Source organism: Sceloporus occidentalis, unplaced genomic scaffold, assembly GCF_023333645.1.
Source record: "Sceloporus occidentalis isolate IW3139 unplaced genomic scaffold, rSceOcc1.0.p SCAF_5, whole genome shotgun sequence".
Classification (NCBI taxonomy): Eukaryota; Metazoa; Chordata; class Lepidosauria; order Squamata; family Phrynosomatidae; genus Sceloporus; species Sceloporus occidentalis.
In genome coordinates this window covers 35,262,394-35,279,979 of record NW_028316985.1, presented here as the reverse complement: position 1 = coordinate 35,279,979, position 17,586 = coordinate 35,262,394, and the positions used below count along the sequence as shown (strand labels likewise).

The window sequence follows — 17,586 nt, the reverse complement described above, 5'->3', positions numbered from 1 at the left end:
CCTGCAAGGGATGGCAGCCAGGCTGAGAAGCCTCTCATGGGGGGGGGGGGGGGGGGGAGTGCAGAAATGATGCCCTTGGACACCGCTTTAGCTGCCACGGCTCCATCCTACGGGATCCTGGGATTTGTAGTTTGTTGTGGCACTTTTCTGACAGAAAAGCCTAAATATCTCACAGAACTAAAAATCCCATCAGGGCCATGGGAAAACACCAGTGAAGACATGCGAACCCAGTTACAGGGACACAGAGTCAGATGGTCAGCGCCAGCCAGAATTGGTGGCCCACCAGAGTGATTCTATGACCCACCTCTGGCAGAGGTTGGCCACAGAGTTGCCCTGGAAGACCTGGAGATGCCTAGACGGAACATTACTAGGCCTTTGTAGCTCCTCCATCGCAGCTCCACGGTCAGTGTCTGTCGGACGTTGGCCACAGAGTTGCCTTGGAGGACCTGGAGATGCCTAGACAGAACATTACTAGGCCTTTGTAGCTCCTCCATCGCAGCTCTTCGGTCAGTGTCTGTAGGACGTTGGCCATAGATTTGCCCTGGAGGCCCTGGAGGTGCCTAGAGAGAACATTACTAGGCCTTTGGAGCTCCTCCATCGCAGCTCTTCAGTCAGTGTCTGTCGGACGTTGGCCATAGAGTTGCCCTGGAGGTGCCTAGAGAGAACATTACTAGGCCTTTGGAGATCCTCCATTGCAGCTCTTCGGTCAGTGTCTGTCGGACGTTGGCCATAGAGTTGCCCTGGAGGCCCTGGAGATGCCTAGACAGAACATTACTAGGCCTTTGTAGCTCCTCCATCGCAGCTCTTTGGTCAGTGTCTGTCAGACGTTGGCCACAGAGTTGGCTTGGAGGACCTGGAGATGCCTAGACAGAACATTACTAGGCCTTTGTAGCTCCTCCATTACAGCTCTACGGTCAGTGTCTGTCAGACGTTGGCCACAGAGTTGCCTTGGAGGACCTGGAGATGCCTAGACAGAACATTACTAGGCCTTTGTAGCTCCTCCATTACAGCTCTACGGTCAGTGTCTGTCAGACGTTGGCCACAGAGTTGCCTTGGAGGACCTGGAGATGCCTAGACAGAACATTACTAGGCCTTTGTAGCTCCTCCATCGCAGCTCTTCAGTCAGTGTCTGTAGGACGTTGGCCATAGATTTGCCCTGGAGATGCCTAGAGAGAACATTACTAGGCCTTTGTAGCTCCTCCATGGCAGCTCTTCGGTCAGTGTCTCTTGGACGTTGGCCATAGAGTTCCTAACCCTGGAGGCCCTGGAGATGCCTAGAGAGGCATCCTCTCAGGTGAAAACCTGGTGTTTTTGTTATTTGTGGTTTTTCCTTATTCACAGGGGTCTTGTGCCCCTAGCCCTAGAGAATATGGAGGGACATGTGTTTCTCTGTGTGTCTCTCTGTGTGTGGAAGAGACACAAGGACTCCCTGAAACAACATCTCAGGCTTGGCCAAATTGATCACCAACAATGATCCTCCCTGGCCTTGCATCAGGAGGCATGGAGGCGCACTATCCACGATGCTGCAGCCTTCTAGCGCGGGATCATGAGTCCTTCCTGAATCTTCATTCGCGAAGCAAAGCCCAGAGAGAGAGAGAGAGAGACACCCACATATATATGTATTGGTAAATCAATTAAATATATATGTATACGTGTGTGTATGCACAAACACACAATGCACAATATATATATATTTACACACACACACACACATATAGACACACTTATATATGGAATGACCTGCCGGAAGAGATTTGCCAGTTCTCCTCATTGGAGGCTTTTAAAAAACCCTGACCCAGTCCAACCCCTTTCTGCCATGCAGGAACTCTCAATCAAAGCATCTCTGACAGATGGCCATCCAGCCTCTCTTTAAAGACCTCTAGTTGCAAAGTAACTGATTTGCAGCCACTGGCCAGGGAAGCCCTTTGTTGCTGGACTGTGGTCCTAGAGGCAAATGCGCCACCCATAGAGAACCTGGGTTCTAAAGGCGACGGGGCCGGTCTCTAGTCCAGACTCACTTGCTATACTTGGCGACCAGGTAGCCAATGGCCATGGGCCTGAGGAGTCCTCCGAGGGCGAAGATGGAGACCACCAGGGACCAAAGGAGGGTGAGGGTCTCTGGGGGGAGAGGGAGGCCCCCAGAGCACTCCGTCCAAGAGGCGTTCAGGAAGGACCTCATGTGCTGAAAAAGGAAGGCGCTTGGGCTGGAAATGGCTGGCAAGGCACAGCACTGGACAGAAGTAACTACACTTGGTGTAACTAGTTAGCTAACTAATTAACGTTGTCTGCTGCTACCGGAGAAGTGAAGGTGATCATGGAGACCTGGAACCTGGCCTGGAAGGTCCCTCTGACTCCCAAAATGAAGATCATCTGGAGCAGCTTCCGGTGCTGCATCTGTTGGCAAAAGGCAGAAAAGGACTGACTGGCCGATCAATCGATCGATTGACCATACTGCCTCCTTTCAAAGCCCCATTCCTCTCTTAATGGGACCAAAAGGCCCAGAAAAAGACCCAATTGGCAAAACGTGGGTGGCTCAAGGAAGTGAGCCAAGTGTTTTATCAGTCCAGTGTTTTACTAGTTTAGCCCTCTTGCATTGTAATACTCTGTCAGTCTTGTCCACTCACCAGCTCCCAGAGGTTGGTGGTCATCGTGGCTGCCCTGGGCTAATTCTCCACCCCTAGGGTCCCTGTCCAGCTGTCCAGCTGGTCAGTGGTTGCTCTCTTTGGGTCCAGTTGGTGGCCTTTCCATTCAGACCATGACGCTGGCCAGGGGCTAAGGACCTTTCCGGGAAGTGGTCAATGTTTCATCCGGATTCCCCACCGCCAGACGCCACCCCTGCCAGGGAGGCCTGCGGTTAGGGCTCACCTCCGGTTCGTCCTGTGAGTGTGCATTGTTTTAATATGGCGATGCACATCACATACTGATGTGTATTATTTAGTATTGCAATGCCCACCAGACTTTCCTCCTTTCTGTCTGGGTTCCTGCGTGACCGAAGAGCGCTGGATAGGACGACTGCTTGGGTTATTCATAGGATCATAGGATCATAGAGTTGGTAGAGACCCCAAAAAGGGCCCTGATCTAGTCCAACCCCTTCATTCTGCCATGCAGGAACTCTCCATCAAAGCATTGGCAGACACCCATCCAGCCTCTGCTTAAAGACATCCAAAGAGGGAGACTCGGGGTTTCCTTGGCGACTGAAGGCACATGGCGAGGGAGCCGCTGCCCCACCTGTAAGAGCTGTGCTATGGGGGTCACCTTGCCGGAGGTTGTGTATGTGCAGAGAACGCAAGTCGGTTGCTCTGCTGGAAGAGAAGGTCCAGCCAGTGGAGACCCATTTAGCCACTCTTCTTCAGTATATGAAGGAGCATGAGGTTTTCTTGCACAGAGCAGAGTCCTAGAGGAGCGCATTGGCCAGGGAGGATGCCTCTGGGGAGGGAACTGGTTCCCATACATTTGCAGGAAGGGGACTAGGAATTGTTCTGTGCATCAGTTTGAAAGGGGATGGCCAGGGCCAGCCCTCGGAGGATGCGCAGGAGGCCTTGGGAGGCTCAGGGCATGGGATGGCCGCTGGAGAACCTTGGAGGATGCGTCTGGGGAACCCCTTCCCAGGGGAACAGGGCCAGGGGCTTGAGACCTGGCAAGGTGTCTTCCTGGGGGAAAGATCCACACTGTTGTCAGATACTGTCAAGCCTGCCGACCCCTGCAAGCCCCCTTCCCTGTCTTTCGGTGAAAAGACAGACAGGATTCTTTGGTGTCACCAAGCGGTCAAGGTAAGGCTTCTCGCCTGGGAAAAGGGCCATGCGCAGGCGGAGGGTTTCTGCGCCTGATTCGCACTGGGAGGAATGCGCTCGTCATGCAGCAGCAGACTCTCATATTTTCCTTTCAGTACTGCAGACAGAAGCATATTAAACCATGCTAATGCAAAAGCTTAACTTGTCAAGAAATGGGGCCAAAATCTGTGAAGTGACAGTCCGTCTGACAAGCCCTGTCCAGCCTGCTGACCGCTAGCCCTTCCTTTGGGTCCATGTGGGAAGCAATGACACCGCAAGGCACAGAGGCCCCAAAGTAGGAAGGGGAGCGAATACAGGATCAGGATTCAGGGATACAACATGAGCATTAAAAACTAAATGCAGATATAAGATGTGGGGCACCTGGCTTGACAGCAGTACATGCAAAAGGGATCTGGAGTCCTAGCAGACCACAAGTGGAACATGAGTCAAGACTTGCAGGTGAATGTTAGCCAAGGCAATGCTCAGAAGGAGCCCAGGCCTGGCAGGGAGGCCAGGGAAACGTCAGGGACGGCTATGTTCAGAGCAAGAGAGCAAGGAAATGGCCGGCCGTTGGGCGGAGAAGGGACAGAGAGGAGGCTGTTCAGCAGCCACTTTGCCTCCGCTTTCTCCCAAAAGGAAAGCAGCATTCTAAGGGCTGGAAACAGAACCAACCATGGAGTACCAGGACTACAGCCCAGAATAGGCAAAGAGGGAGTAAATGGACACCCAGCTGCTCTAAGGGAACCCAAGCCTCCAGGGCCGGATGAGCTGCGCCCAAGAGCCCTAAAGGGACTACTTGCAGGTCTCACCTGATAGCAAAGGTCCACTAGCTGTGAGAATTGCTGGAGGACAGGAGTGGCCCCAGCAGACGAGAGGAGGGCAGCCCTGTTCCCTTTGCCCAAAGTATGGACTAGGCACCGAGACATTGGTTCCAGGAAGCTTCTGGAACAGGTCACTAAACCATCGGTCTCTGCACACTTAGAAGGGAAACTGCCATTACAAGGAGCCAGCGAAGCTCCGTCAGAAACAAGTCTCCAGAGAGACTTACACTTTGTAGGGAAGTGTTGTGGCTGCAGCAGTTCATGATCTCAGGGAGGCTGTTGGCAAGATCCTCCTCAATAGCCTTGCAGACAAGCTGAATAGGGCTCATGCAGCACTACTAGTAGGTGGGTGTGCAAGCGGTTGGCTGGTCGGACCCAAAGGGCGGTGACCAGAGGGTTACGCTGCACTGCTAGTAGGTGGGTGTGCAACCGGTTGGCCAGCTGGACCCAAAGGGTGGTGACCAGAGGGTCACACAGCACTACTAGTAGGTGGGTGTGCAACCGGTTGGCCAGCCGGCCCCAAAGGGCGGTGACCAGAGGATTACGCAGCACTACTATTAGGCGGGTGTATTGCACTTCAGCCCCCCCTGCCCCCCAACCTTTGGGGTGTTTTGCCCGACTTCATTCCTGACCTGCAGAGTGACTTGTGGGGCTGTGCGCACCAGCCGCGCAGTGAGAACAGATGGCAATAGGGCCACATGGCACCAGGGGCCACAAATGGCATGTGTCCTGCCTCAAGGGCTCCTGGCGACTCCTCCATGGATGAAGCCAAAAGGAACACATGCAATACACACAGGTGGTTCACTTCTCTTTATTCATGCGCTGCCCACCTGATTCAATGCCCGGTGGGAAACTGAGCTCAGAGCCCTAAGGATTACGTTTAAACACACACAAGGCCCGAGGTGAGCTAGGTGTGGCTGGGCTGCAGAGGAGCCTGGCCTTTCCCAGGCAGCCCTTTCCAGGCCCTTCTCCCTCTCTTCCTGGGAAGGAGAGCATCACCTGCAGCCTCCGCTCTCCCGAAGCAGCCGCCTCATTTCCTGCAAGGGATCAAGCGCTGAGCCCACGCTCCTGGGAGGCAAAGCCTGCGCCAAGTTTCTTCATGATGGCTCCGTGGCTGAGGCTCGGCTGCAAACGCTTCACAGAGCTGTAGTTCTCTTTCACGTACTTTGCAAATGGAGTCAGAGGCCTCTCAGCCGATGTGCCATCCTTCCGCATGGGCTGGCGCAGCACCAGCTGACCCTGGCAAAGAGCGCAGACAAAGTGTTGTGTGTCCAAGGACTTGGAGTGGCGCCCGATGATCCTGGAAAGCAAAGCACAAGGCTCTGGCTGACTCCCCCCAATGCAGGCAAGAGGGGCAACCGAACCCCCAGCGCTCCCAACACCCATCAGGACGGCAACAAGCCTCTAGCCAAGCTACAGCCAAGAGAAGTCACACAAGGAAGACCCATTAGCATTCCTAGCAGAGCCCTCCAGCGGTTGCTGAAGCACACCTGCAGCAGCCCAAGCAGCAGGGTCCACTGTCAGGGATGCTGGGAGCTGCAGTTCAATGATACTCAGAGGACCAGGCTGCTACCAACCCACCCTTGGAGGTCACAGAAACAAGCTCCCTTCCACTTCCCAGGAGAGGAAGAGGCAGGGGCCGAGGGCATTTTCTCCCCCCGCCACTTACATCTTCCGGCACCAAACGCACTCATAGGTAAACTTGTACTTGATCTCGTAGTCGTGGCACCGTGACACCACAGGGAGCTCCGGGTGAACCATGGCAGCCTTCTTGGCATACAAGTTCCAAAAGCGGCCGTGCCCATCCCGAACCCCATGGATCAGCCATGTCGCTGCATGGCAGAGTTCGTGGATCAGAGTGTCCCGCAGGCGATCTAAGGCAGAGATAAAGTCACTTCAGGAGTCACAAAAGGAAGGGATGCCAGCCAGGGACTCCTAGGGCAAGGTGCCAGTTCGGCTCTAGTATGGCATGAGCTATTTGGCCTCCACTGGCCATGAAGCTGCTCTGAACAAAACCAAGGCTGCACAAAGGCAGCCCACATGCAGTGGAGGCGAGACCCCCACCCCATCACTATGGGGCTGGCATTTGCCTTCAAAGCCCCAAAGGGCTCAGGACTTGGCTGCTGAAAAGGGGGGGGGGCTGTTTCTACAGGCATTAAACAGCCTCCAAGCACTTAGACTACAGCCAAAGTGGATCTGTTCACTTGGAGAAGACTGAGAAGGGACAGGACAGAGCCATGTTCCAGGGATCAGAGCCTGAACCATAGGATTCAAGTGACCAGGTTCCAGCCGGACTCTAGGAAGAATGTCTCGGCTGTAAGAGCAGCTGAACAGTGGAAGAGACTGCCCCAGAGAGGAGGAAACAGAGTCTGGATGTGCATCGTTCAAGAGTGCTTTAGCTATGTACTTCTGCCTGGGTTGGACTGAAGATCTCATGGCCCCTTCCGACTCCATGATTATGTTCTTACACAGCAAGGCTGCGAGTGGCTTTCTTACCGCTTCAATCACCTCCGCTTCTGCTTTCTCAGGCCGCTTACCTGCAGAGTCACAGACTTTCTCCGAGAGCATGATCCGGGTGTAGCGCTGCCTTCCAGGCTCCTTCTGCTGCCCAGAGACGCAGCAGCCGGCTGTTTTCCGCATCTTCTTGTTCCAGAGGATCTCCATTCTCCCTGGCAACTAGGACAAAAGGCAGGCAAAAGGAGATGCCTAGGACTCCAGCGCAGCAACACACAGCAGCTCCTCAGCTGCAGCTTGCTAGAAGTGGGAAAGTCTCTTGGATGCAAGTACCAGAGGCAACCATGGAACCCAGGCCAGGCAAGGGAAGGTCTTCCCCACTTAGTTCAGTCTGTGACCCAGGCACAGTAAACTGCGCAGAAGAGAGAGAGGTGACCCAGCTTCAGGTCAAACGCACGCTGCTAGGGACCAGGGCTCCCTAAGTCTAGCCAATGGTGGCAAATGGCATCCCCTGCCCTGCTTCCGACCCATAAGAACGAGCCCACTGGGCTTTTCAGGGGCGAGGTGTGGGGGCCCCTCAAGAAAGGGCAGCTCTCCTTTCCTAGGTGCTCCGCATGGGTCACCCAAAAACACTGGCCAGGAAGCCATCTGGCCATCCATGGGTCCGTTGCTGCTAGGGCCGATAACAGAAACAAACTGCTCAGACCATACTACCTTTTCCTGGAAGACGGAAGTGTTATAGAAGGCATAGAGGTCCTGTGCCAGCTTCTCTTTCTGACTGCGGAAGAGCCTCGATGGCTGGGAGTCTGGGTCTGACAGCTCCTCCAGGAAGCAGCCTGGGATTTGGCAGGAGCTTCCCCTGCAGACAGAAATAGCAGAACAGTTCAGCTGGACGCTCCCCGTTTCTTGAGACACCGTTTGAGATTGTGTCTTCAGTATCTCTCCTTTGAGAAAGTCCCATCCCTCCTGAACTCCCTTCTCTGTTAGTATTTCTGACCAGGGATCACCTGCAATACGTCTCTAGGTTTCCTGAAATCCGCTCTCCTAAAGTCTAGGATGCGTGTCTGACTCTGCCTGGCTTCTCCTCTCCATTGTATAACAAACTCCAGGAGAACATGGTCCCTTCCACCTGAGGATCCCACCACTTGCACCCCATTAACCAAGTCATCCTTGTTGGTTAGGATCAGATCCAAAATAGCTGTCCCCCTTGATGCCTCTTCCACCTTTTGGACCATGGAATTGTCTCCAAGGCAAGTGAGGGATTTGCTAGAGCTTGAGGGTTCACATGGGGGGAGGCCACCCCGCAGCCCCCCATGCCCAAGCCCCAGGGCCTCCATTAGTCGGACCACCCGGTCTCTGGGCTCCTCTTCGATAGGAAAGTGGGGGTGAAGGAGACAGGAAGGCGGCAGAGGCAGAGGCGGCAGCAGTGGAAACCTACCTAGGAGTCTGCGTCCGGTGCAGCTGGGTGACATCAGCAAGCGCTTTGTTCTTGGGAGCCTGAGCGGACGTGGACGGATCAGGCCCAGGTGGCTGGGAGGGCTCCTTCTTTGCTGCTGGGAGGAGGCTTCTTGGGGAAGGCCTGGGGCCCCTCTCTTCTGCCAGTCAAAACCAAAGGTCAAGGCCTTCAGCACAAGCAAAGCATGCTCCATGTCAGCCCAGGAACATCTGGCTAAGCCTGGGTCAGAACGGGTAAACAGCCTGTGGCCTGGCATCACTCCACAATGGGGCCTGCCCCCCTAAGCTAACAGCTGCACAAACCCACACTGGCCCCTAAGCATTTCTCTAGCCAGAGTTCTGGAAGCTGGAGCTACAAAACCACTCCCCAGGTCACCTGCCCAGCTCCTTTGCTCTAGTTCCACTCACTGCCCATGACTTTGAACCCTAACATCATCTTCCTATCTCTGAGGCAGCTAAGTCCTTGCCTCTGCCTTTCTTCAAGCCCAGAATTGCTCTAGCGTTAGTTGGAGACAGAGAGAAGCATGAGACAGTGCAAGCTTTAAGGAGACGTTGCCTTTGCAAGAGGAAAGCATACATCTGGAAAGGAGGTCCTGAGGATGGATTGAATCCACAAGTGCTCCTTGTTCTGGCTCTCTGCTCTCACAGCAACCAGCCAAACTGGGGGAAGAAGAAGGTCACCCGCAGAACAAGAAGACGACACACTCTTAGTGACACACTCTGCTTGTAGAGTGGCTAGCACAAAGAATGGCCCTCCAGTGGGGAATAATTCTCTCAGTACAGCCTGCTTTGTTATTGGGAAAGAAAATTACCCCAGTGATGTCATTAATAAATAATAATAATAATAAAATCTTTATTTATAGCCCGCCTTTCCAAAGATCAAGGCGGGTTACAATATAAAAACAGTGTTACAAAGTCACCCAAAAACACATCAATTAATACATATTAAAAGATACAAATTAATAACATCCGATCTAGCACGAATGCAAACAGTAAATGGAGAGCAGGGGCTACAACTGGGACATTAGGGGAAAGCCTGCTGGAAAAGGAAGTTTTTTAGCCCCTTCCTGAAAAGGTCGAGGGAGGTGGCCGAGCGGAGCTTGCCAGGAAGCGAGTTCCAGAGCTGCGGGGCCGAGATGGAAAAGGCTCTCTGTGTTGTTGTAGAGTATTTTGCGTCTGGAACTTGTAGTAGTTGCTTCCCGGCAGACCTGAGTGTGCGGGGTGGATTGTATGGAGAGAGGCGGTCTGCCAAGTACCCTGGGCCCAAGCCATTTAGGGCTTTATAGGTAATAACCAACATTAAAGTTAGGTCCTTCTGCACAGAAATAAACTCAGCTATTTTCCTGCAACATTTATGTCAATTTCCTAATTTGGGGAGAGGGGGGAAAGAGTCCACAACAAGGTTTTTGATTGGTTGGTTGGTTCTGGCCTTTTCTTCTGTTGAAAATAATAGTCACAAGGGAGCCCTGGTGATGCTGTGGTTAAATGCCAGTACTGCAGCCACAAGGTTGTCAGTTTGATCCCAGGCAGGGTTCCAAGATCCACTCAGCTTTCCATTCTTTCATAGGTTGCTAAAATGAGTACCCAGCTTGTTGAGGGCAATTGGTTTACAGATTGTAAACTTCTTAGGGAGTGCTAGTTCACTGCTGAGCGATATAGAAGTGTACTTGCTATTGCTATAGTCAAAGTATTTTGGGGACACAAATGATGATGGTCACCTTTTCTGCAGACAAAGAAGTATCCCAATTACTCAGAACAAATTTCTGCCACATGTGAATGTATGTTTTTTTGTTCAGGGAATTTGTGTATTGTAAAACATCGTTCAATTTACACTCACAAACATTCCTGCAGCCAGGAGTGGGGCATTTGTATCCTCTGAAACACTGGAATTTCCACGAAATCAGGGAATGTCCCCAGAAGTCACTCAGTGCAGTTTTTTTTTTAATCCATCTAAATAATGATTCAGCAGAACTTGTAGAATGCTGCTGTATCTTGGGCTTTAAAAACAAAAGGAAACAAAACTGCACCTTCTCTTAAACAGACCTCTCTACAAACGGTTGTACAAACAAAAATATTTCACCTTTATATGAAAGTATAACCTATACACATGACTGCAACACTGAATCCTTTCAGACACAACATGTCAGCTTCAGTCTGTTGCAGAAATACACAAAGAAAATGAATATGCCTATTTAATTGAATCATTTCTTGATGTTTTAACACAGCTGCAGACTGAAGTGGAAAACCAGGGAGAAAGAAGGGGCTTCTTAACTCTTTCATCTCTGGCATTTGAAGGCCCTGAAAATTGTGCTCCACAGCACAGGCAGTTTTTCTCTCTATTGTGGAAAAAGATATTGCTACAAGCATCATTTCCTATGGTGGGAAAGAGCTAAAAATTTTCTGCAGGGGAGAGGGAGTGCCAGGTGATAAGAAAAGAAATGTTTACCCCCCCCCACCCGCCCCCATAGGAGTCTGTTTGAGAGAAGTGCTTCATTGTTTGCATTTTGTAGGACAAACACACTAAATCTGGAGAAACATTACATGTGACTCAGCATCACATAGACTTTGGCCCTTAGCCTGAATCTCAGCTGAAACTGAACATGTTTTTACTCTTGATATGGGTAAAAGCAACTGGTGCTCTATGTCAGTGGAATGGTCTGCTTTGTGTTCTAATACATTTTTTACTCAAGGTGCTGAACCTATTTGGAAGCTAGTTTTAGCACCCCAGATAGCACCTTTACAGTGTGGACTAAGTCCTGGAGTAGATTCATGGTTTCACTGATGAAGGAGCTACCACCAGCTGCTGCTGAAATATGAATATGGGAAGATGGTTTATATCAAGTCAGACCATTACTTCCTCTATCCAATATTGCTAGCCTTGGCTCTGCAGGGTTACTTGTTTTTCTTCTTCGTGGTCTCTGCGAATCATACAAATGGGTTTCACTGCGCCTGCGCAGTGCTGCTCGGAACCTACTGGAATCACTGGGCAGAGTTTACTCTGCAACATATTGAAACTTTTTGGCGGTAACTCCGCCCACCCGTTATAAGGCCCCTGCCTTCCCGCTCTTTTCCACAGTTCCTTTTTTCTGCCGCGCTAGCTGCTTCAGGGAACTTTCGCTTGCTTCGCTTGCTTGGAATCACTTTCGTTTTTTGACCTCGGACTGTACTCTTGACCATTCTTTGTCTCCCGCCCCTGGTAACTTCGGACTTTCGGATTGTTGACCTCGTTCACGGATTCTCCTCTGGCTTTGACGACTTCGGAAATGCCTGCACCCTTCAAGAAGTGCGACATTTGCGGCGGCAAGGTGCCCGTCCAGGACCCGCACTCCTCCTGCCTGCTGTGCCTCGGCAAGAACCATGATACCAAGGCCTGTCTGCTCTGCAGATCCCTCTCGTCCCAGGCCCGGAAAAACCGTGAGTCCCAGCTCACTTCGGCGATTGCTCTGGGCAAGGTGCAAGAGGGAGGTTCGCGGTCATCCTCTGTCCCGCCTTCTGCGCCCCCCGCCTCATCTTCTCGGGCCAGTGTGTCCAGTGTTGCATCTGGGAGGACCGCCGTTCCCAGCGTGGTGTGTGTCCCGGCCGGGACAATCCCCTCCACCACCTCCGATGTGGCCCGTGGCTCAAAACTGCCCAGCGCCACCGACGAACCCTCCAAGCGCCCCCACAAGTCTTCGGGGACTGAGGGTACCGAGCCGGCCTCCAAACCGACGAGGAGATCGGAGGGCTCGCATTCTAAGAGGGCTACCGAGCCAGAGGTCCATCTCGCCTCGCCTTCGTCTTCCAAGGCATCCAAGGCATCTCGCCACGCTCCGAAGCCTAAGGAGCTGGCTGTGCCTTCGGAAGGGGCAAAGTCTCCAAGGCCTTCCTCGTCGGCAGCGGCTGCTGTCCTCCTAGACCTCCCGGACAACCCCTTCTTCCCAGCAGAGGAGGTTCCCAGGCCTGGGAAGAAGAGACACCACGACAAGTCGGGTCGTGATCCTGTCCCGAAGAAGTCCAAGTCTTCCAAGGATCGGCCCACCACCGACCCACCGAAGACGAAGGACAAGAAGCACTCCCCGTCCAAACAGGCCCGCGCTTCCACTTCGACAGCTCCACGCGATCCGGAGCCTACGCCAGGGGGTCGACGGACTCCGGTACCGGATACTCCACCGCCTCAACCCACCATGGACTTTGTCCACGGGACGGAAGACACCGTTCTTCCTCTCTCGCCGAAACACCGGTCACCTTCCCACTCTGCTACCGACAACGATGACGACCAGCCCCGCAGGCAGGGGATACTGGACCTGTTCTTTAATACACAATCTGGCCGGTATTATTTGTCGGTTTCGGAGGACAGAGCGATGAAGGAGTTCACCAGGCTGAACCCCCATCCTGCAGACCACGGCGCCTCGTCCAGATCGGTCCCGACCATATCTGTCTTCGAGAGATCTCCATCTCCACCTCGCAGGCGCTCACGATCCTCGACGGACCTCATCCCAACCCGCCCGAGATCCCAAGTCAGGGTGACGGACCCCCTCTCCTCTGACTTGGATTCCGACGAGTAACCTTTGCTTCCGTCTGAAGCACCTTCCGACGAGGATGTCCTCTCAGGGTCGGCCTCACCGCAGAGGATGCATAATCCCAAGCCGTCTTCCCCATCGGACGACGTCCGGTCCTTCACCGAACACGTCGTTAAGATGGCGAGGGCTCTCGACATCGAGCTCGCCTCTCCGGAAGACAACGCTGAGGACCCGGTTGAGCGTCAGGTGCACGGACGAGTGCCTACTCCACCTTGTCTGCCTCTCCTTCCGTCGCTCCAGACCATCATCAAGAGGTCCTGGGACTCCCCGGCCACCCTGTCTGCGCCCTCCCGCAAGGTAGAGTCACTTTACAGAGTCGCCCCGGCGAGCTGTCCTTGGTTGGCCGACCACCCCAGGCCGAACTCTGCGATCATGGAGGGAGCCCAACACAGCTTCGTTCCGAAGCAGGCGACCTCCCCTGTCGACCGGGAGGCGAAAAAGGTGGATGGACTGGCCAAGAAGGCCTACTCGGCAGCGGCCCTTTCGGTGAAGGCCGCCAATTACACCGCCTGCATGGGGGCCTACATCCAGACCCTCATGGAACGGATCTCCCCCCTCATCCCGGACGTCCCGGATGACATCCAGAGGCAACTGGTGGAGGTCAGAGACGAGACTCATTCCATTGGGAGTTGGCTCATCACCACTTCCAGGAATATGGCAGACTGCTCAGGGAGGGCCATGTCCGCATCCATGGCACTTAGACGCCACGCCTGGTTGAGGGCCTCGGACCTCAACCCCACGGTCAGGGCGGCCATCGAGGACATGCCGCTCGACGGGACCGGGCTGTTCCATGCCGAGACCGACGACCGCCTGAACAGGAACTTCAGGATGAAGGCGGCGGCGAAGAAGCATGGCATGTCTTCGGCACCGGCCTCTCCGTTCCGGAAGCGTCAGCGCCCGTGGCAGCCGCAAGGTCAGTCACAGGTGACCTTCTCCCGGGATCGGCAGTCCCAGCAACAGGACTCCCAAAGACACCGCTTCCCCTCGCAGTCTTCCTCCTCCTCTGGCAGTCGCAACTTCCCGCCTCGGTACCGCAAGTCCCGCCGGCAGGACACCGACCAGGGGAAGAAGAGAACCTGAAGGGACGCAGCGCGCTTCGTCTCTCCTTCACCCCTCTTCTTCTTGGACATTCTGAGGCCCTTTGTTAACACCTGGGCCTCTATAACATCGGACTCGTGGGTTCTCAACATCGTCCGCAGGGGTTATGCCCTCGAGTTCCAAGAGCTCCCGCCAACTGGAGCCTTCATGTCCACTCCCCCCTCGGACACCCTTCTCGACGAAGTGCGCACCTTGCTTGGTAAAGGGGCAATCTCCCCTTTGCCGCCCGACCAATGTCCTCGGGCCTTTTTCTCCAGGTACTTCACGGTACCGAAAGCGGATGGGGGCATCAGGCCCATCCTGGACTTGAGACAATTGAACTTGTTCCTGGACTACCGCCGCTTTCGAATGGTAACCTTGGCTTCCATTCTGCCTCTGCTTCACCAGGGCCTGTGGTTTGCGACCGTCGACCTGAAGGACGCCTACTTCCACATCGGGATCCGAGAGTCCCACCGGAGATTCCTCGCCTTCGCTGTCGGCTCCACCTCGTACCATTACAACGTTCTTCCCTTCGGCTTGGCCACGGCTCCACGAGTCTTCACAAAGTGCATGGCACCGGTGGTGGCATACCTTCATCAAAAGGGCTTCATGGTCTTTCCCTACCTGGACGACTGGCTATTTGCAGCCGAATCCCAAGGCGAGCTGCAGGAGGCAGTCTCCTTCGCCTTGCGCCTCTTGGACTCCCTCGGGCTGGTCGTCAACAGGGAAAAGTCCCACTTCACACCGACCAGGCAAGTCAAGTTCATCGGGGCCATCTTCGACTCCGAAAACTGCTTAGCCTTCCTCCCTCCGGACCGGTTTCAGGCCCTGACAACATCCCTCAGGCCGTGCATCTCCCACAGAAGGGTGAGAGCCAGAGACGTCCAAGTCGCCCTAGGCCACATGGCATCGACGACATTCGTCGCCTCTTGGGCAAGACTTCGTCTTCGGCCTCTTCAGTCCTGGTTCCTCTCGGCCTTCTCTCCGTTAGAGGACCCCCCGTCCAAGTGGCTCACGGTACCGAGACCGGTGGCCGCCTCCCTCAGATGGTGGTTCGACAGCTGCAACGTCTGCACCGGGATGCCCTTTCATCAGCCCCAGGCACAACTGACTCTGACAACCGATGCATCCCTGGAGGGATGGGGCGCTCACCTGCTCGACCTGGTCGTCAAGGACAGATGGTCCGCACAAGACAAGTTCCTCCACATCAACGCTTTGGAGATGCTCGCAGTGGAAAAGGCCTTGAGGGCGTTCGAGTTCGCTGTCACAGGAAGGGTGATCCTCCTGAGGACGGACAACACCACCGTGATGTATTACATCAACAAACAAGGTGGTACCAGATCCAGGACCCTGCTCGACCTCACGCTCCGCATCTGGGACTGGTGCATCCAGAGACGCGTCCTCCTCCAGGCGATTCACCTTCCCGGGGAGGACAACGAGCTGGCAGATCGCCTCAGCAGATCTACATCGGTGTGCCACAAGTGGAGGCTCCATCCCGAGATGGTCGGCGACCTCTTCGACCGGTGGGGAGCCCCCCGGATCGACCTCTTCGCGACCAGGTGGAACAGCCACTGTCCCCAGTTCTGCTCCAGGAAGCGAATGGACGGATCCCTCGGAGACGCATTCGCCTTCCTCTGGACAGGGGAGCTTCTCTACGCCTTCCCTCTGTTCCCTCTCATCATCAGGGTGGTGTCCAAGATGACAACGGACCACTCGCATGCGATCCTGGTCACCCCGTGGTGGCCGAGACAGCCGTGGTTCGCATCCCTTCTCCACCTCTCCAGGAGATGCTTCCTCCGTCTCGACCCTCGTCCGGACCTGCTGTCGATCCAGGACGGATGGATTCTCCACCCCGACATCGAGAGCCTGCCGCTGGTAGCCTGGAGGATACAGCCCTGACTGCTTTGCCGGAGTCAGTGAGGACGGTGATCCTGGCTGCAAGGAAACCTTCCACCCAGCGGTCCTATGCCCTGAAATGGAGGAGGTTTAGCCTCTTCCTTGACCAAAAGGGCTTGTCTCCTGCTCAGGTTTCCACTCCAGTGGTGCTGGAGTTTTTGATGGCACTTTTGGATGAGGGGCTGTCCCTCACATCCATCAAATGCTACCTGTCTGCCATTTGTGCCAAATACCAGTTCGGGGGGAGGGTTTCTTTCTTCAAAGACCCCTTGGTGAAAGGGTTCCTGAAGGGTTGTACCAACCTGTATCCTCCTGTGTCGGTACCAACGCCGGCTTGGAGCTTGGAGACGGTACTGTCCGCCCTCCAATCCAAGCCCTTTGAACCTATGGCCACAGCGGACTTGAGACTATTGACTTGGAAAACCGCTTTTCTTGTGGCCATCACCTCTGCCCGCCGTGCGGGCGAACTCTGTGCTTTACGGAGGGACCAGCCATTCCTGAGGTTCCACAAGGACAAGGTGGTCCTCCGTACGGACATTACCTTCTTGCCGAAGGTTGTGTCTGCCTTCCACATGTGCCAAGACATTGTGTTGCCCACTCTCGCATCCAACCCGACGTCGGATGCGGAGCGACGCCTACACTCTCTTGATGTCAGGAGAGCACTGGCGTTTTATTTGGACAGAACTGCTGCCTCCAGTCGGTCCGAGAGACTTTTCCAATGCTACTCGGAACCGAAGAAGGGGTTGCCCGTGTCTACGCAGAGGTTTTCCAAATGGGTGGCTGGTACCATCCACCTCTGCTACGAACTGTTGGGCAAACCTCTCCCGGGCAGGGTTCGGTCTCATTCTACAAGGTCAATGGCAGCATCCTCTGCATTCCTGTCGGGGATTCCCTTGGAGGATGTCTGCAAGGTCGCTGTCTGGTCCCAACCTCTAACTTTTATCAAACATTACAGGTTGGACACCAGGGCCATCCGAGACGCAGCTTTCGGGAGGGCTGTGTTGGTTTCATGGTTGCATTGATTGCACTACTGATGGTTGTGTTTATAACACTTGTACAGTTGACACTGTTTACATTCTGTTGAATGTTGTTTTGCACAAGTTCTATGGGATTGGTCTTGCATGACCTCTGTTCCCTCCTCAGGTTTAGCAATGTTATTGCTATGTTGATCTGTGCATGAACAAAAGACTGACTCTTTTATGGTTCAAGGTGTTTTATTGTAATAAATATACCTTTGTTTTACCATAGCTTTGGTTTCAGGACACTCCCTCCGCCGCATACCTAAGCTTGTCAGTCTAAACCCATTTGTATGATTCGCAGAGACCACGAAGAAGAAGGACAGGTTGCTTACCTGTAACAGTATTTCTTCGAGTGGTCATCTGCGAATACATACAAATCCCACCCGTCCGTTCCCTCAGTGTCCTGCTCTCATTGGCTCTTTCCATCGCCTGCTTGGCGGAAAAATTGCGGAACTGGGGAAAAGAGCGGGAAGGCAGGGGCCTTATAACGGGTGGGCGGAGTTACTGCCAAAAAGTTTCAATATGTTGCAGAGTA

General features: G+C 54.0%; 1 protein-coding gene across 1 annotated transcript; it reads right to left on the bottom strand.

Annotated features, from left to right (window-relative positions):
* Window positions 1-5,471: 5,471 nt before the first annotated feature.
* On the bottom strand, window positions 5,472-11,792 carry LOC149311939 (germ cell nuclear acidic protein-like). The gene is made up of 6 exons (XM_089526615.1): window positions 11,702-11,792; window positions 8,484-8,640; window positions 7,760-7,904; window positions 7,129-7,267; window positions 6,261-6,465; window positions 5,472-5,891 (listed from the first exon to the last, which is right to left on the bottom strand). Exons 1-6 carry the CDS (start codon window positions 11,790-11,792, stop codon window positions 5,639-5,641), a joined length of 990 nt encoding a protein of 329 aa, XP_089382741.1. The 3' UTR covers window positions 5,472-5,638.
* Between the last annotated feature and the right edge of the window lie 5,794 nt (window positions 11,793-17,586).